The 20023-nt window shown below is 44.8% G+C and overlaps 1 protein-coding gene across 1 annotated transcript in view; it reads left to right on the top strand.

The window, feature by feature from the left end:
- CACNA2D3 (calcium voltage-gated channel auxiliary subunit alpha2delta 3) overlaps window positions 1-20023 on the top strand; it is an 858477-nt gene that overhangs the window by 388279 nt on the left and 450175 nt on the right. Inside the window, exons 7-9 of the mRNA XM_064595053.1 lie at window positions 6462-6522; window positions 6620-6770; window positions 18352-18426. Of these exons, the coding sequence (XP_064451123.1) occupies window positions 6462-6522; window positions 6620-6770; window positions 18352-18426 (287 nt within the window). The remainder of the gene's footprint in view (window positions 1-6461; window positions 6523-6619; window positions 6771-18351; window positions 18427-20023) is intronic.

Genomic DNA, 20023 nt, shown 5'->3' with positions numbered 1-20023 from the left:
CCAGTGTCACCAAATTGCAATCTGCTTTGATACCCTCCACAGAGAGTAAATTTAATGCAGATGTTCCTGCAAATCAAGTGTGGTGGGGGGCTGATCCATTGAGGAAGCCACAGGGAACTCTTACCATCTTACCATGTGGCATTTGATTCAAGGTGGAGCCGATAAGAAGAAACCACAGATCATTTGTTGTCTCCACCAGCAGGAAGTCCTCCAACTATGGTCATGAGGAAATTTGAAAACAATGAAAATAAGAAGGTGCATTAGTCATCTCAGGCTGCCGTAACAAAATACCACAGACTGGGTGGTTTAAACAACAGATACTCATTTCTCATAGTTCTGGGGGCTGGGAAGTCTGAGCTCAAGGTGTTGGCAGATTTGGTTCTTGGTGAGAGCCCTCTTTCTGGCTTTCAGATGGCCACCTTCCCCCTGTCTCCCTCCCCACGTGGTAAAGAGTGGAAGCTCGGGTATTTCTTACTCTTCGTAGAAGGGCACTAATCCCACGGGGGCTCCATCCTCATGACCTCATCTAAACCTCATTATCTCCCAAAGGCCCCACCTCTTCACACTATCACACAGGGTAATGTTAGTCTTCAACCTATGAATTTTTGGGGGCATGGGGGGGCAACTTCACTCCATAACAAAAAGGAATCCTCATGAAGGTTGTATGTAATAGGGGAGACTGATTTAATTTACATACAAGGTTTTTATCAGTCAGAACGGTGGACTGAGAAATGCTTACCATTTTTATGACATTTGTGGCAGAATTTTGACTTTATAAAATTCCTGCATCTTTTCTGTGTTAATAAAGACATGAATCACAGTCCTCCTAAGGGGTTTCACTGCCCTGAGAATGCCCTGTGCTCACTCAGTGCTTGGTTCTGAACAGAGAACAACACACCTCTTGTCTCTTGGACATAAAATGATCATTAGAAGAGTGATCCATGGACATTTTTTGCTAGGATTTCTTATTTTCAGGATACTTCTTTCCATGTTTAGAGTGGCGCAATAGTGTGAATCAGTGGTAAGTGTGCATGTCCTTAAACAGAAAGGATAGTTCTTCAATCTTACGTAAGTATGTCCTGAGTTCTTAGTTTGTTCCAAGCACTATGTGAGGTCCAGAAGAGAAAATGGTGAACTTAACAGATAAGGTCTCTGCCCTCATGCAGCTCCTGCTTTGGGGAAATACATTCCTTAGGGATTTGGGTTTCAAGTGACAGAAACCCCATTTCAGCTAGCTCCAGCAAGGAACGCATTTATTGGCTCATGTAACTTGAAATCTAGGGAATGTGTTGTTCTGAGACACAGCTGGGTCCCAGTATTCAGCATTGTCATTTGGATTATGAATCTTTCCTTTCCCCTTTCAACACCACCTTTCTCTATTCTGACCATGTTTCACTGGCAGGTGATCCCCTAGTGATGGGGAACATGGCTGTGTACTTGCAGGATTATTTTTCAATTATGGTCGCAGAGGAAGAGAGAGAATCTGTCCCAATGGCTTAGATGAAAGTCCCAGGATTAGTTTGGTCTGGGTCATATGCCCCCACATCCTTAAGCGAGGGAGCCTGGACAGTGGGAAGCCTAGCCATCTGAAACCATGGGGATTGGTCAGGATTACTATGGCCTTGCCTGGAGGGGATCCTAAAGGAAGGAACAAGGACCACCAGGGAGACAGAGACAGGTGAACAGGTCATGATGGTACAGTGTGTTTCATGCTAAGATTGGGGAAATAGAAGATGCTAGGCGATCACTAAGAAGGAGCACAATGTCAGCTTCTGGGAATTATAGTAAACATCAGCTTAGTAGCATACCTGTCATGGTGTTTTCTCTTTCTGTATAGATTTACCTAGGCCTCCACAAGCTCACCGTAGGTCCTGGGGGCATGTGGCAACACTTCCACGTGCTGTCTTTTGGATGAGGTAGTGTTCTATGTCTACAATGTCTGATATGGTAACCACAGGCCACATGTGCCTATTGAGCATGTGAGATGTGCCTGATGAGACTGAGGAACTAAAATGTGAATTTTATTTAAATTGAATTAATTTAAATCTAAAATTAAGTCGCCACATGTGGCTAGTAGCTATCACGTTGAACAGTGTAACTCTATGGGAAAAGACTTTTGTGGTCTGATACCCAGTTTCCAAGGTACTGGTCTACCTTTCAGTGCCTGTATTACAAAAAGGTCTCACTGAACAGAGAGAGAACACAGAGCCTCGGGGAGGCTTTCCTGAACACCAGCAACCACCGCAGCAACAAAATACTAGTAAAGGGCCTGTGAGCTCTGCAGGATTGGTTACTCAGGCCTTATCGAAGCTCCGTTTATTTCAGTGTCATCCTTGGGAGTCTTCAGGGGTGCCATTAATATTAATGTCATATTAATATTAGTGCTAGTGATAGTGACCCCCATTTATTGAGCACTGTGCTGGGTGTTTACACAAGCATTGTCTGATTTAATCCTCACAATGATCCTGTGGGCTGGAGCTACTATAATCTACATTTTACCAATGAGGAAACAGACCAGGAGGTTAACTGACAGACCAAGTCATACCAGCAGGATGGGAGGGAGTTGGTGATGGTGTTAATATTTTCACCACCTCTTTCATGCTTTGTTCTCATGGCAGTTCTTACTCTATAAAATACGATCTCTGCCCTGCAATCCTGAGCCATCAGGCTTTCAGTCCCCATCTTCTTTGCTAGGATATCTACCCCAGGAGGATGGAGACATTTGGCTATCACTCTGTTACCATCCTCAACCTACATATTAGTATATATTTGTTGAATGAACGAATCACTCAGTAGATCAGAGTTTATGCCTGTCACACTGGTAGTAGCAGCCCTGCCTCCTCAGCTACAGTAGAGCTGCTGCCTCTCTGGGAAGCTGGTCCCCGGCTACAGTCTGGTGGGATGCAGTGACCAAGTGGGGAACTGGCATAATTACAGCATAGAGCTATGGTCCTCTTCTTTTCTCTACTGCTCCCCTTCCTCCAAGTCTTCCCAAGCCAATGACTGCATCATTCTTTTTATTTTGAAATTTATGCCCCAGTCAACCTGGGTGGCATCCCAAAAAGGCATACTGTCAATCCCAGAAATGATATAGCTCATGGAGGTGCTTCTTGGTTAAGTGTCGATTTCCCGGTTCTGAAAGATTTAGGATGAGCCAACTATTATTTCTCTGGGATTTGAAGTTACTTGAACATATTCAAAATATCTGTGTGTAAAAAAAATTATATCCTGGAAAGTTGATATATCCTAGGGAAGATAGTACCATCTGGGGCAGGGTTTCCTGAAGTTTGTCTCCTAAAACATTTTGTTGTGAGATTGGAAAAGGAAGGGCTCAGTGGTCAGTTTGCTTGGTCAGTGCTGCCTCTGTCAATCCAGTTGTAGAGATTCAAAATGACATGAGCAGATTAAAGGCCCTTAGGTGTCTTTCCCATGCAGAGCATAGAAACCAGTTTTACTTTTATTCATTTAACTCATGCTAACACCCAGAGAACTTCTCATGGGACATCTTCATGGAAATGCCTATGTAAGGAAAAGCATGGTGGGTGGGGACTTGGGAGACAAGTCCTAGTCATAACTGGAAATCTCAGGAAGATCTTCTGAACTCTGAGAGCCTAGAGTCCCTTCTATGAGTTGAAGATTTTGACCCAAGAGTCAAGTTTGGGCAAGATGGCCACTCAGGGCCCATCCAGTCCTGACTTGAGTCAAGGTGTGACCTTTATTGTTCCACCTTAGACAGCTATGCCTAGAACTGTCTCAAGGTAGGGTCTTCATTCCCACTCAATGTGTACCTCAAGTCCTTACCAGGAAGGGCCTCAAGTCGCATGGTTTCTGCTGCCACCCAGGCTCCTTTCCTCTGTCCTAGACATTCTCTATGCACAGCCATACCAGAATTTCTCCATTTCCTTGAACTTGACATGCTCTTTTCAACCTCAGGACCTTTGCACATGTCGTTCTGTATGCATGGGTATTCTTATTCACCCTGTGGCCACGACTTACTTTTGTTTTATAAGTCCTACCCATCTGCAGTGGATTGAGTCGTGTCTCCCCCAAATTATTTATGTCCACCTGGAGCCTCAGTATGTGACCTGACTTGGAAATAGGGGTCTTTGCAAATGTAATTAAGTAAGTTGGGATGAGATCACACTGAATTAGGGTGGGCCCTAAATCCAATATGACTGATGTCCTTATAAGAGGAGAGGATGAAGACAGAAGGAAGACAGAGACAGAGATTGAGGTGATGCAGCTACAAGTCAAGGAGCACCAAGGATTGCTGGGAGCCAGCAGAAGCTGAGAAGAGGTGAGAAAAATTTCCTCTCTAGAGCTTTAGAGGGAATGTGGCCCACCAACACCTTGATTTTAGACTTCTATCCTCCAGAACTGTGAGAGAGTTCTTTCCTGTTAACCCACCCAATTTGTAGGACTTTTGTTACATCAGCTCTAGAAAACTAATATACCATCCTTCTGCTCTCATTGGAAGATCCTTCTTCCTATTAGAGATTGGGATCACCTTTTGCACACTACCATAGCCTCAGGCACTTCATCTTTGTAACATCTCTGGTGCATGTGATTTCTTATCATGTGCCAGCTTCCCTGCTGATGTGAGGCCTCCTGAGGGCAGGCAAGGGCCAAGTCCATGTTTCCCAGTCACTGCTCTGTCCATCAACTGGCAGAGTACTGGAGTTTGATGAACATTGTGATGAGTAGGCAAAAGGCTCTGGGGTTGTCCTGTCTGTTCCACTTTCTTCTGGAATTATATCCTTTACCACGTTTCCCAACAGACAAATTTCATGTCAGCTTTTCAAAAAGCACCAAGTACAGCAGTGCCTGGGAGGAGTTACATGCGCATGTGCAGGGGAATGATCTCAAACCAGAAGGAGGGCGTTAAGTGTCTTTAATCCCTCCCCCCCGCCCCCAGGCCCTAGCCTAAAAGCTGGGACTATAAAAAAAGAATTGCACCTTTTCTTGTCTCGTGGGGCACACAGGGATGGGGCTATGATGGGGAGGAAGGATGGAAGAGTGGGGAGGGGCGGAGCAGGATTGGGCACAGTCCTGGTCTAAGAACACTCACCACAATTCAGTTCAAGAAACAAACATCCGCTGAAGGTCTACCATGGGTCAACTCATTAAAAAAAAAAAAATCTCTTTATTTGGGTTCAAACCAATGCTTTTGATATTGGAACATTACCTAGCCTCACCATGGATATAATTTCACTATGTGTTAAGACCATGCTACCCTAACTGTACTTGGCTTTATACAAAGCAGTGTATTTCTTATTTTTAAATAAACTGTGTTCTTGTCCCTTAGTGTACAATAGCATGTCGGATTTATTTTGTCTTCATTGCCTAATGACCTTCGATTCTCATACTTCTGGTTTCTGATTTGGTACAGGAAATTCTTTAAATTGGCCCATTTGTAGGTGGGACATGTAGGTACAAGGAGAACATAATAAAATGATTCTCTGGGTAGCAAACTGCCATCTCATGGTTTTCTGAGTACTAATTTGGGGGTGTTATCTCAAGCACATACTATTATTATTTTGGCAGGGTCCTGAAACTTGGCCATCAGTAATTGGACAGGAGACTCCCAGTGCTACCATCTGAGTCAGGATTTCCTCCTGTGAAAGTCATTTTTCTGTTTTTATTTTCTTCACTCTAAAGTCTGTATTTTAAATCCTCCATCCCTGAGCAGCACTGATGGTTGAAAACAATGACTCACTATCTTATTTTCAGGCAGCAACCACTTTTCTTTTTAAATGAAATTTTATTCTTAACAACCAAGTTATAAATAGAGAATGTCAACCTTGGACGTATCCCGACCAGTCTGCAAACCACAAGACGAAGGATATGGGATCCCATCTTACACATGGGGAAAACTCCCCAGGCTTCAAAGCCTGAAATTCAAACTTTGTAACACAGCATAATTATGGCCATTTTTTTTTTTCCATCTCAGTGTGGAAAGCCAGGCCAGTATCCCTGATTATAAATACAGAAGTGAGGGGAAAACAGACCTGCGTATATTCTGGGATGGAAATGTATCGAGGCTTTCTACCCACCATGCTACACACATTGCTTTGCCCAGACCCAGTTACATGGCCTGACTCTGCCCAGAAGTCTGTGAATGATGCTACTAGGTCCAACAACTTGCTGGACAGTGAGAAATGACCATTGGCCACGGGAAGGGGCTGGAGTCACGTCCTTTGTTGACAGATAACACGTTACTGAGGATGTCCCCACTCTCCAGCAGGCCTTGAACAACTGAGCTAAGGCCATGTTCGCTATGGTGTTACAGCATGAAAGCACCTTCCCAGAGGTGGCGATGGAGCATGTGATGAGCTCCAGGGCTGGTCGTTGCATGTGATTTTTCACCCTGTCTGTTCAATCAGCAAAGCAGAGCAGCCTTGAAATGCTATGAATAAATATTTGAAGTTTCTGGGTTTCTCATAACTCCATTTTTCTTCTAGGGATTAAATGGGAACCAGATGAGAATGGAGTCATTGCCTTTGACTGTAGGAACCGAAAATGGTAGGAAATGGTCAAACCTCTTCATTACGTTTTAAAGAGAGAACTCGCAAAGAGGTTCATTTTTACTTCATTTTTACTTAATTTTCCCCTGACCTAGGTACATCCAGGCAGCGACTTCTCCGAAAGACGTGGTCATTTTAGTGGATGTCAGTGGCAGCATGAAAGGACTGCGTCTCACTATTGCAAAGCAAACCGTCTCATCTATTCTGGATACACTGGGGGATGATGACTTTTTCAACATAATTGCTGTGAGTGCATCTGTTTTGTGCTTTCTCTGCACTTTGGGTCCATCTGCTCTTTTAGCAGCAACTGGTTCACATTCTCATTGCTTTTGTACACACATCCCACCCCAGATGAGGACCGGTGAGTCCCATGGGGGTTCATGGAATCAGGATGTTGGAAAGGCTTTCAGAGTCTGGGAAAGTAGTGGAGCATATTTCCTCTCTGTACCACACACTCAGGCATGGCCACCTGGCAGAGTAGCACCAGATTTGGTTTTCCTGGGAGCCAACCTTTTTGGAACCTTGGGGAATTAGACCTTGCAAGATGTTCCTTAAATGGCTAGTGGAAATTAACTTTAAGCTAGATTAGTCTGATGACAATGATAGTAATAATAATCATGATGCTAAAACAACTAAACTGTGGAGAGCTGTCTAAGGCTCACAGAACACTTGATCTCAGCTTCGGAAACCAAAGTGGCATTTATTAAGTACCTACTGAATGCCATTTGCTTACTCTTTGTATTTGCATTTCTTTGTTCCTCACGGCAGCTCTAGGAGGTGGAAGGTGGTTTTCGCATTTTCTCAGGTGGAGCTGCTGGGCTTGAGAGGGTCAGTGACTTGCCTGAGGTCCAAGAGCAGGGATGTGGGAGACCCAAGACCCCAGTAGGGCAGTAACATGCCCTGGAAAGGAACACTAATTCTGGTTTCCATCTCCAGTTCTTTTTCCTCTTCTCCCCAGTTCTGTGGTGTGATGTCCCTCCTACTCTCCCTAAAGATTAGAGCCACAATTAGCCCGCTTCTTTTCCCTGAGTAATTAACCAGGTGCTCCTGCCCGGTGGTCAACTGTGCTTTGCCACATCACCTCTACCTAGGACACCAAGTGGCTACAGCAGGCAGCCGGGGCAGCGTGCAAGGGCGATGGACCTGGCACTTTGGGGTTGGGACCTAGTTTTGAACCCTAGTTCTGCCACATATAGCTAGCTGCACATCTTGGGGCAAACCACATCAGTCTGAGCCATCAGCCCACCAGCGGAAGCTTGAGTAATCGCATCACCCACAGAGCTGCTGCCAGAATTACCTGAGCCTGGGCCCAGGAGGCCCGCACCGAGGGCAGGATGTGAAGGTAGGGGTGTTATTTGAAGAGCAGCGCAGACGGGCTCCAAGCTTGTTGGTCTGTGTGGCTTCCCCAGGCTCCCGAGCAGAGTGCGTCATCACGATACTTTGGATTTATATTGCATTGGGATTGCTTGAATTAGTGTCCTGCCTGCGTGCTTCTGAGGAGACTGAGCAAGAAGACGCAGCTGCAGAGCACCCATGATTTATAGCTTCCAATTTCAAAAAGCCCTGAAGAAGAAAAGGAAGAGAAAGAGAACAAGAAATTCCATGGGAGTAGGGGTTATTTATTTATTGTTTATTTATTCACTAGACCCAGTGCCTGGGACAGTGCCTGGGAAAGAGTAAGAGTTTAAATACGTGTTGAAAGAAGAATCCCTACAGCCGCCTTGCCCACTCCTCCTAAGTGTCCGATGTGGATGATCTTGTTGGGGTTTCACCCCAGCTCTGTGCCGTGTGGTGTGGAGACAGAAGCCCCGCAAGGTAGAAGCCACCAGCTTGAGGTCACATAGCCAGAAAAAGTGGCCCAGGAAGAACTCAGAAACTGTCTGGCTTTACCTCCTTCTGCTTCATGGGCAGAAGTGAAGAGACAAGTTAACTGCTCCACCGTCTTGCCCTGAAACTGGATGGCCCCAGGGCAGGGTTCTTTCAGGGATACTTTGAGACAGAACTTAGGGTTTCTAAATCAAGCAAAGTTACTCTAGTTTCCAGTCTCCTCGTGAATATGCAAATATATAGTCTCCTCGTGAATATGCAAATGTAGCTTGATCCCCCACACATCCTGAAGCATTCGCAGATAAGAAACCACTAATTTGGGACTATCTTTCTTATTAATCTTTAATTACTCATTACAGAAGTATCAGAAATTAGCATAATAAGAAGTGCTAACTAATTACATTGTGGATCCTTTATCGGTCAGGATTTATCGTTCTGTTAACAAAACCAATCGATTGAAATAATCTTTGTAAATTCATTAAGATATACAAACAGTGTCAACTCAATAATGAAGACAGAGCGATTAAGATAATTGAAAGTAGACATGCTGTTTATTTTAGAATAGTTAAGGGGAAAAAATATTTTTTTTACCCCAAATTGTCCCCTTATATAAAGACACCCATTAGAGGTCCCATTACCCCTCACTGTACATCTGCTTGTTAGTTTTCAACATAAACGATCAGCTTTGAGACTATTTACATAATTATTTTGATGAATAGAAAGATACTCTGAACTTTTTTTATTTGAAGGCTCCATAGTAAAATCATGAACTCTGTCCCCCTAATGGGTAAGAGAATGGATCAAATTTGTTCGTAAATTTATATTGAAAGCCCAAGGTGATAAAAGGAACCACTGATTAACAGTAACTTTTACACGTTGATTATTTTATTATAAGCAACATATGTGAAAATTTTAAACAATTCCGAAAAGTTCCTATTTCCTTGCTGTTTGCCACATATTGTTCCAAGTTTTTCCATGTATATGAACATACATAATTCTTGCACAGCAATAGAATCCTATTTTCCACAATATTCAGCAACTTGCTTCTATACTCATATCGGTAAGCAAGTATATTTGAAGAGCAGAGCATTTCATCACCTCTAGCTGACATTAATTATTTAACCAGTCCTCCTTTGCTGGGCATCATGCTGTTATGGGTCTCTTTTCCACTCGAGAGTGCTGCAGAGAGTGGACTTGGGCCTGTATTTTTGCAGGGTTGGGTATGCTTCTGTTGAATAGTATCTAGAAGTAAAATTGCTGCCCCAAAGGGTATGCACATACGGAAGTATTATGAGAATGTCCCTTAAGTAGGATGTTATAATGTTTACACACTTAGAAAGTGTACAGGCATACCTTGGAGATATGGCAGCTTTGGGACCAGACCACCGAAATTTAGCGGGTATTGCGATAAAGTAATACAAATGAAGTTTTTGGTTTACCAGTGCATATAAAAGTTATGTTTACGCTATACTATAGTCTGTAAGTGTGCAATAGCATTTTGTCTAAAAGACAATGTCTGTACCTTAATTTTAAAATACTTTATTGCTAAAAAATGCTCATCATCATCTGAGCTTTTAAGTGATGATCCCAGAGCACCATAACAAATATAATAATGAAAAAGGTTGAAATATTGTGAGAATTACCAAAATGTGACAGAGAGACACAAAGTTAGCAAACACGGTTGAAAAAATGGTGCTGATAGACTTGCTCTGCAGAGAGTTGCCAGAAACCTTTAAGAAGTAACCTTGTAAAAAAATAAACATAGTATCTGTGAACACAATAAAACAAGGTATGCCTGTATTAGCTCCATCTGCTGTAACAAAATAACAAACTGGGTGGCTGACATACAGAAAATTATTTTCTTAGTCCTAGAGGCTGGAAAGTCCAAGCTCAAGGTCCAGGAGGGTTTGGTTTCTGTGAGGATGTGTGCTCATGGAGAGAGAAAGAGAGAGGGAGCAGGCTCCGTCATGTCTCCCCTTATGCAGGCACTAATCCCATCATGAGGCTGGACCATCATGACCTCACCTAGCCCTAATCACCTCCCAAAGGCCCCAACTCCAAATACCACCACACCGTGGGATAAGGCTTCAACATGCAGTTGGGGGGCGGAGGTAGACACATTCAGTCCATTACACCAACACTTTGAGGGTTCTAAATAGTGGATTGATAATTGGTGGATCTCCGTGTGTATTCCCTGGAACTGTCCCTCTCAACGCTGAGTATGTTTCACCAATGATGCCTTGCCACATCATGGTGGTGTTTTTTTTTCTCCATTACCTTACATTTCTACACTGGCAACATTGCTCTAGTTAGTAATATGGTGTATGTAAGTTTTTCCATCTATTTAAAATGGTTACTTGCCTCCGTCTAGAGGGAGACCCCACTGCAGGTTCTTATAAGTCCAGGGGGATGGGACGTCTGAAGCTCCGTCCAGAATGCCCTGCAAATCTGTTTGAGTGCATTGTTCTTGTCGGCTGGATTCCATTTACGGGAGAGGACATTATCATTTCACCCTTCATTACACTGTCAGTTTTCTCCTGCTGGCTGGGTAGATGTGTGAGGAGACATTTCAGAGTTTTAGGGAGAAAGTAAAGAATACATTCTTGTTTTACCATGGCGGAAGCCCTTGTTTGTTGTAGATATTTGTTTATACAAATCTACTTCATTATTGCTGTTTGGTTTTCAGGGCCCTAATAGGGAGGGGAGGAGAGGGGGGTAAATAGTGGAAAAGCCTTTCCTTGGCCATTTCAGTCATTTTTGCATGTTTGCATGTTTGTATGAAGCTCACTGGCTAAATGCATCTTATATATTATACTGAAAAGCTTCCAATTCAGATCTTTCCGGAGAATAAACATGAAATGATAATGTTAAAAACTGTTTTAGCTTTCATGGGCAGGGTATTGCAAAATCTAAGACTGATGAACTAAATGATCGAATTATAGAAGAATAGAAGAAATATGAGAGTGATTTTGTGCAGCCGAAGTTAAAATTTAAGGTCAAACCACTGGTGCATGAAGAGAGATGTCACTGACAAGAGAAAAGGCATATTTTTCTGATTTACTTTGAAGTCTAACTACAAGCCATGCATTAAATTAACAATATTATCATAAAAATGAGGGTGCTAATTCTGTCGATGCTGAAATTTGAAAAAATGATTTTAGAGAAGCCTAAGCCATGCATTAAATGAACACAGTATTAACTGGACTGATATTATTAAATCAATTTAAATGCCTCCTGCAGCCTGTGTTTGTGCAGAGCTGAATAGAGAAGAGCATCATTTGTTAGTTCAACCCAGAACTTTCTGGTGCCCTGGTTTCAATTTGCAGGATTTTCTTTAGAACTGTTTCTCCAGTGCTTTGTCTGCTATGGATTTGCTTTTTAAAGTAATCGATTCCGTATTAAAAGTATGAGGATGGTATTTTTTTGCAGTGCTCATTTGTTCTGTACTACTAATTACGTCCAGTCGTGTTTCAAATTACACAAGAAGCTTTTGTAATGTAGAAGATCCCTGGGATGCCTCTGTTGGTGAAAATATTGTGGGTTCATCTGCTTTGTACATAAGCCCTCCACATTTTCATTCTAAAGGTTGTTTAATCAAAAGCGCACCGATAAAACCATATAAATATTTAATGGAGTTCTAGTAATTCTACATTACTTTCTTGCATTGCATGAGTGTGCCAGCATTTTAATTCTATTTTTTTTTTTTTTTTTTTTTTTTGTGGAACTTAGGATTCCCTAAAATGTACCCACTTACTTCATTTACTTTCTGTTTATCTGTTTTTTTGAAAGGGGTGGAGATTCTTTTGTTTTGTTTTTTCCTCTGTGTCAATTTTTTTTTGTCTAGGCTTTGTTTCTCTTCTTTTCACTCTGTAATCTTCTCTATGACTTCGCTTTTCATTTCTTTGTTCTGATTATTCATTTAACAAATTCTATTCAGTGCTAAGAATTAAGTATTGTACTAGGGCTGCCTCTGTAAATAAGGAAGACAGGTTGTCCCCCACTGTGGACCTGGAGGTTTTGTGTGTGTTGAGTATTGGGTGTGGGGATAAGCGGGAAGCAGGTGCTCACAGCAGAGTGGGAGCGGTACAGTCTTGGAGGGGGCAGGGAGGGCAAGTAACCAGCTGGGGACTCAGTGATGGCTTCTTGAAAGGAGTGATGACTCGGGGGGGGGGGAATCTACAGGAGGAAGGTGCTATTTGCAGGTGGTAGTCACTTCTCCCCCACCCCCAGGAAGTACAGGCCTGGTGGGGATTGACTGAAAGGAGTTCATTGTCTGGACTTATTGGAGTTGGGGGTGAATGTGGGAGGTTCAGTGGGTGGGGAGGTGGTTGATGATAAAAAGAATGGGGCTGGATTGAGAGAGGCAGGCCAGACCCAGCAAGTCTGGTCAGCCATATAGAACAACTGGGACTTCATCTAGAGGCAGTGGAGGACATGAGGTTCAGCTGTAGGGTGACATGTGGGGATGCCCCCCTAAATTTTCTCCTTCTTAGTTAGGTCTCCCCTCATCCTCTTTTTTAGGCAACTAACGGTCTTCTTCTGTTAGGCCTGAAAGCTCCATTGCTTTCATCCTCAGGTCCAGCTTTCAACATGAAGTAGGGTTGAGTTCTCACTATCATCCAGAGTCCAGAGTCAGCTGATTTTCACTCTTGGGCTCTAGGCTTTGATTTACATGAGCCAGCATGTGACACAATTCTACACCAACGCCAAAGCTTGTGTGAGCCTTGGTGGGCGAGCCCAACCCATTTATTCTTTGTGTTTGGATCTTTCTCAAACAAGTTCTGGCCATTCATTTAATGAAAGTTAAAGCTTGGATTTCCTATTTTAGATCATCATTAAAATTCCCATTGAGGATTTTGCTGAGTCCTTAAAACGGTAGATGTAGGGAATGGTTACAAGGATTTCACAGAAGGAAGGAAAAGGCAGATGGCAATGTGTCCTTGCTGTCAGAATGCAGAGTTGTGTGGTTGGCATGGGAGAAAGGGAAGGACAGTTCCCGAGAGAAGAGAAGGGTGGGATGTAGTCTAACCCCTGAAGAAGATCATGGGTTTACCCCAAGCCTGTTTTTGTTTTTCGGATGGACCATGACAGCATCCTAGATGAGCACTTTTTATCATGAAAAGGGAAAACAGCCATTATCTTTAGATTTAATGAGCATATTCTTTTACGGATAAAAGTAAGAAAAAGTGGGTCATGATCACTCTCCAATGATGGTCATGTGCAAATTTAGTCAGTGTTTTGTGTCCCTGGACATAGCAGGCGCTTAGTTGCTATTCAGTGGGCAAACAAAGGACCAAAGGGCTCCATAGCAGATGCCTTCCTGGGAGGGGATTTGGTAGTAAGTTGGCTGCATTGTCTTGGCTCCATGTCTGCCGAGGACCCTGGTCACTGAGAAGGTTCATAGTGTGGCATGGAGTGGGACAGTGTACAACCATGCACCCTGATGGTTTCTGTCTTGGGTTTTTAGATAGTCCCATGAGCCTATTGGTGTAGCATATCTATCCCATGAAGGGAGAGTCCGTGCTCTCCAGAGGGGGTCTGGGGCACGTGACCCCTATCCTCACCACCCCCTGGCTACTTAGCAAATGTTGACTCCAGGTGGAGGGCATGCTTGTTGGTCTCTCTCTCTAGGTAGCATACATGATACTCGCATATAGATTTTCTTTCTTCCTTGTGCATGTGCCTCCAGATGCCTTCTTTCTCTTTCTTACATGCCCAGTTCTATGCTGACTCTTAACAGAATTACCTCATTTCATCCTCACAGTGACTTCACAAGAGAAGTTCAGTTACAGTTCTCATTTCCCCAACACAAACACTGAGACTCAGAGAGCGGAGAGGCCCAAGGTTACCCAGGTGGTGTATGGCAGAGCCAGGATTTGAACCCAGGCCTGTCTGCCTCCATTGCTTTAGCTCTACTGCTCTACCCTTGTGTGAATCAGAAGAGGAGAGCCAACCAGGAAGGAGAAAGGGAGAAGGAGACAGACGGTTACCATGTGGCAGTCCTAGCTCTTTAAGGGGTGAAAGTTCTTTGTCCATCTTCTTACCAAGTGGTTGGTGGGCTGGCTGGACCATCTCCAGGGCTGCCTGGGCCCTTGCCTATCCTGCTAGGAGACTCTTTCCATTTCCCAGAAATTTACAGGAAGGACTACCCACTTCGGGGTGGAGAGGGAGATGGCTGAGTCCCTCTCTAAGATTCATTCCTGGTAGTGAGAGGCAGCAAACTCAGATGGCGGAAGAAAATTCCACCTGGCCAGCGATGATGGTGTGCACTGCATCCTGTTCTTTTTTAGATGACTGATATCTGCTTGTTTAAGGAGGGATGGAGGAGAGCTGTTTATCGGGCCACTGTATCTTAGGGCTAGCGGTGACCAGATCTTCAGCTGTGAATTGATATGGTCATCCCACATTATCATTTCACAACGTAGAAATCTAGGGAATATCCATTAAGATGTAGAAACTGGAAGGTTTCCAAACGGAGAGCTACTGGGAGCTTGGGAACAGTTTCGCATGCGGGGTGCCCTTGGTGTTCCCCTAGGGAGGAGCACCAGGCGGTGTGGTGAGCTTGCACACCCGATGGGCCTCCTTGGCACAGCCACCTGGTGTGTACCGTTCACTCACGTGGATGGCTGAGCCCAGCTCCCTTTGGTGATACAGACCAGATTGCTCAGCATAGCTTCATCCTGATGCAGTCAAGGGAAATTAGTCAACTGCAAGCTTGGATGATGCCACTAACAAGCTGGCGGGGGTTCAGAAGAGCAGATTCCTCCACTGTGGCCATGGCTCACACAGTGATGGGGAGCATGGTTTTGATTACTGCACATGTTCCTCCCTGATGAAGGCAAGAACATCTTGGTCTTCTTTACTTTCTAGCCCCCTCGGCAGCCCCCCACGTGTGCAGGCCTTCGCACTAGCAAAGCAATTTCAAGTCTGTTGCCTCATTGGATCCTCACAGGAGCCCCTGGAGGATAAATGGAAGATGAATTAGCACCTTCTCACGCATAAAGAATGCAGGACCTGAGGTTCAGTGACTTTCCCAAGGCCACACAGGGAGTACATGGCAGAGGCAGAACGTGGACCCAAGCATCCTGACTCTCACCTCAGACTACGCAACCCGATAGGAATCAATATTGATAATGTATATTAGGCAGAATGTAGATAAAGCTCAAAATTTTCCTGGCAAATGGAATTGGGAACCTTGGGAGTACAAGGTACAGAACAACTGAATAAAGGCTGCTTCAGCATACGGGCATCTCATGATCTCATGGACGTGGAGCAGGACAGCTGCATGTTTGGTACACGATGCTTCAGCAGTGTCATCAAAGACCCACGCTGGCTCCGTCTTCCTGCGCTTTGCTCTCCATCCTTAATCTTGTCACCTCATGGTTGCAAAATGACTGCTGCAGCTGTGCAGTGCATCCCAAGTGGGAAGGAAGGCAGTGGGTAGAGAAGAGTTTCCCTTTAATGGCAAGAAGAAAAAAAAAATTCACTGAAACTGTCCAGAAAATGACTCCTTTATGTTTTGTTGGCTGGGAATGGATCATGTGACCACCTCTAGCGTCAAGACAGGGTAGGAAAGCATGCAGCCAGCTGAGGAGGATGGGATGGCTGTGATTGGCTAAGACTGCTTATGCTTCTGGCTTTAGGAATGGGCATCTTGTCTCCCCTGAGCAACTCAGTCAGCGAGGGAGGTGGAGGACAGGGGAATGGCTGCTTTTTCCAGCAACTTCCAGCGTCAGTCCAATATGGCCTGAGAATGTTGGAGGAGCTCTTCTTCAGGTTGGACTGTGAATTGCTTCCTGAGTCCTCAGATGGTGTTCCGTTTGTTGACTGAAAGTCATGCTCCCATTTGTCAATAGCTGATTTCAGAATCACATAAATGTGATCTGAAAAAATCACATCATGTTTTTCCTCTGTGCCACTTCAGAGGAGATCTAAGCTCTATGACCATTGAGCTGTGATTTTTTTCAAATGCTCTGCATGACTAAGAACAAAGATTAAAGGGGGAGCAAAAGTCTGACTGATGAGAAACACAGAGGCTTTGGGGGCCAGAGAGGAGAAATTGGGGGCTTTGAGGGCCCGAGGTGATTGGCTGTGAGGTCAGACTGCCTGGGTTCGAATCTGGACTCCACCCCTTGTGGACTCCTTGGGGACTTTGGGCAAGTTGATCATCCTTGCTCTGCCTTGGTTTCCTCGTCTGTAAAGGGGGTGTGGTTGGAAGCGCTTACCACATGAGGTTGAGGTATGCCGTGAATGAAGTCTAGCCTGTGCCTAGATGAAGTGAGCGCTCAGTAACAGTGAGTTGCTGATGTCATTATCTCTGCTCCTGCCTGCCTAGCAAGCACTTTGGCACTGAAACAGGATGTGTCTCTGTCACTGCTGGGTCAGCTGTGACAGCTGGCCCTCTTCAGTCTGTCCCTGCAGTGTGCCCAGAGCATTGGGCCCATGCTCATCCCTTTAGTCACTCACGTCCCTGTGCACAGCCCTCCATGGTCCTCACTGTGCATGCACTTAAAGTCTGAACTCCTTAGCCAGGCTTTGCTTGAGAGCTGGACCTGTGAGAGATGGTTCTGGTTCCTTTTCTCTGGAGTTCTGGGCTGGGCTTTTGGTAGCCGGAATGGAAATGGGATGACATTCATTGAACACATTGTTTCTGGGCACCGACTGTGGGCGCAGCCCTGTGCTTGTCACAGGGGGCACACCAAGGAACCAGATATGGACCCTGACAATGGGGGCCCACCTGTGGGAAGAGACCTGGGCACCAAGCTGTCAGAATTTGGGAGTTTACAGGAAAGGAGCCTCAGCTACACCAGAGGCTGCTTCCCAGAGGAGGCAGGAATGAGCTTACCCAGAGGATGAACAGGAGTCAGCTGGGAGAGGCCAGAGCAAGAGCTCCAGGCAGAGGGCCCTGTGTGGGAGGAGAAGATGGGATACCTCAGAGGACAGGAAGGGAATCAGGGCTGGCTAGCGCTAAGTTTCTTGGGAGGGCTAATGAATGAGTGAAGCTGGAAAGGTCAACAGGGCCAAGTGTCCAGAGCCCTGCCACACCCTGGGAAGGATTATCTGCAGAGCAGTGGAAAGTGTGAATGGGTTGGCAGGAGGCGACATGACCTGACTGGTGTTTTAGAAGGACCCAGCCTAGCCACAGTGCAGAGAATCATGCTTAAGTTTCCACTTCCTTGTTGTGAGCTTTGGACAAAACCAAATGGTCATGTTCCAGGTATTCTGCGATAAAAACTAATGGGAAGGGGGCACCTGGGTGGCTCAGTCATTAAGCGTCTGCCTTCAGCTCAGGTCATGATCCCAGGGTCCTGGGATCGAGCCCCACATCAGGCTCCCTACTCTGCAGGAAGCCTACTTCTCACTCTCCCACTCCCCCTGCTTGTGTTCCCTCTCTCACTGTCTCTCTCTCTCTGTCAAATAAAATCTTAAAAAAAAAAAAAAAACTAATGGGAAGGCTGACATTGGCCTGTGTGGTAGGGGACGCCACCGCTTGTGAGCAGTGCTCTGACCAGAAGTCGTAGAGCCTCCCAGAGTGACGGGCGAACATCAAGGCTTCTCCTTTCCTGCATTCTGTTGTCACTCATGTGTGACCCATGCACAGGTCCCTGCACTCCAGAAAACCAACAACAGGAGCTGGAGCTGTATTTGCCCAAGTCTGGGGTGCTCTTTAGATCTCACCTGGACCAGGTACTGTCTGCCGTGGCCACTGAGCCCCAGTGTTTGGAGACACTCCTGAAGGACTGTCAGTTAACTGTGCGTACCCTTAACACTGCCATATACCGGCACACGCTCTAGAACTTTCTCTCTCAAACAAGAGAGGAAAATCTAGCACTTAAGTGCAATTTTATCTAGGGGCACCAACTGGGAAAGTCACCTATGTGAATGAACTGAGCCTGCAGTTATGTTGCTTTTTTGTTTGTTTGCATGTATCCTTAAATTACCTGGTACCCCTCAAATGATTAATTAAGTGCATCCTCTTGGCTATTTCATCTCTTTGCAGTATAATGAGGAGCTTCACTACGTGGAACCTTGCCTGAATGGGACGTTGGTGCAAGCTGACAGGACAAACAAGGAGGTAGGGCCTGCAGCTGGGCAGGTGCATCCGAGGTCATGGTGCAGCCTCGTCTCCCTTACAGTGCTTGCTGACAGTAATTCTGTTCTAATTTTTATAAACTCATCATAGTATTGGCCTTTTATTGAGGACCTTGGAACCCCAGTGTATAGAACATTTATGAAGAGGCACAGATAAAATCATGGCAATGCAATAATTATGTTGAGTTCAGAAGCTCAGTAGTTCCAAAATAACTGCATTGGTTTACTTTTTTTCTTATTCTGTGCACATCCTGTGTTGTGCTTGATACCTGTGTTGACACCATTGGAAGAATATGGCTTTTGCTGAGATTCAAAGAAAACTGAAACTACTTGCTAAATCTTTTGTTGCTCTTACTATAATTGATCAAATAATTATTGGGGTAGCTATTGGGGTAACTTGTCTCCCGGGTTAGAAGGTAAGCTTTATGAGCATAGGGATGATCTCTGCTCACTGCTGTATATTCAATGCTCTGAGCATTGCCTGCTGCATAAATATTGTGGAACAAAAGGAAGATGTGTTAAAGGAGGACCTTAGGAAGTGGGGTAGAAGTTGTCCTTCTAGTTGGAGCATTCTAGGAAAATTCCCAGAATAGATTTCAATAAAATAAATCCTGTTTCTCTTTAGCCATATTTATTTTTTATTTTTATTTTTTTGGAGAGAGAGAGAGAGAGGGAGAGCACACAAGTAGGAGAGGGAAGGGCAGAGGGAGAGGGAGAGAGCATCTTAAGCAGGCACCACGCTCAGTGCAGAGCCTGCAGTGGGGCTTGATGTTGCGACCCTGAGATCATGACCTGAGCCAAAATCAAGACTGAGCCACCGAGGGGCCTCTCCCCTTAGCCATCTTTAAATTTGTCAGTACAAAGCACTGCAGCTACCACCATACCACCCCCTACAGGGCTAGGGAACAATTTAGGTTGAAGGTGTGGCTGTGGCTGCAATAATATCACACTTCCTGGGACGCAGAGCTGCCATTACTCATACTGTATGTTATATCTGCCATGCAGGGCTTCTCCTGCCCTGGAGAGCAGACTCCCATGAGGCCAGCTGAGGGCAGCTGCAAGGCAGGTTTCTGTGAGGCACTGTCTGTGCTGGGGAGACCCCCTGGCTCAAGGGGGCAGGGAGTGGCATTGGTACTATCTTAGGTACAGATGGTAGAAGCATTTGGATGGGCATCTCTGAGGGAGTGAACAACACAGGATTAGGAAAAATTTATTCCAGCTAGAATACACAGTGAGAAGGAAAAATTATATCAGAGTTAATATCCACGCTTCAATTTGAGGGGCAAGAAACACCATAATAAGCTTTACGTTTGGAGGGAGAAAGAAGTACATTGTAGTTCAAGGAACAAGTGTATCTAGAGAATGTTTGTTCATGGTCATTTTGTAGGGTAAGGTAGGAAAGAATGACTTAGATCTCAATTTATCTTTTTAAATAATTTTAAATTATTTAAAATTTATTGCCAGATTTTCCTAGGGACCTTCCCCTTGTTTGACCATTGCCTGGGTCTGGATTCCACCCCCTTCCCAATAGTGTAGCATTGAAATATTCTCCAGAGCCTCAGATAGGTGTCCAGTGATGG

Source organism: Mirounga angustirostris, unplaced genomic scaffold, assembly GCF_029215605.1.
Source record: "Mirounga angustirostris isolate CCGP_5_RB_7025 unplaced genomic scaffold, mMirAng1.0.hap1 SCAF_1, whole genome shotgun sequence".
NCBI classification, from domain to species: domain Eukaryota; kingdom Metazoa; phylum Chordata; class Mammalia; order Carnivora; family Phocidae; genus Mirounga; species Mirounga angustirostris.
The sequence above is the reverse complement of the archived record's forward strand: the minus strand, read 5'-3'. Positions and strand labels throughout refer to the sequence as shown.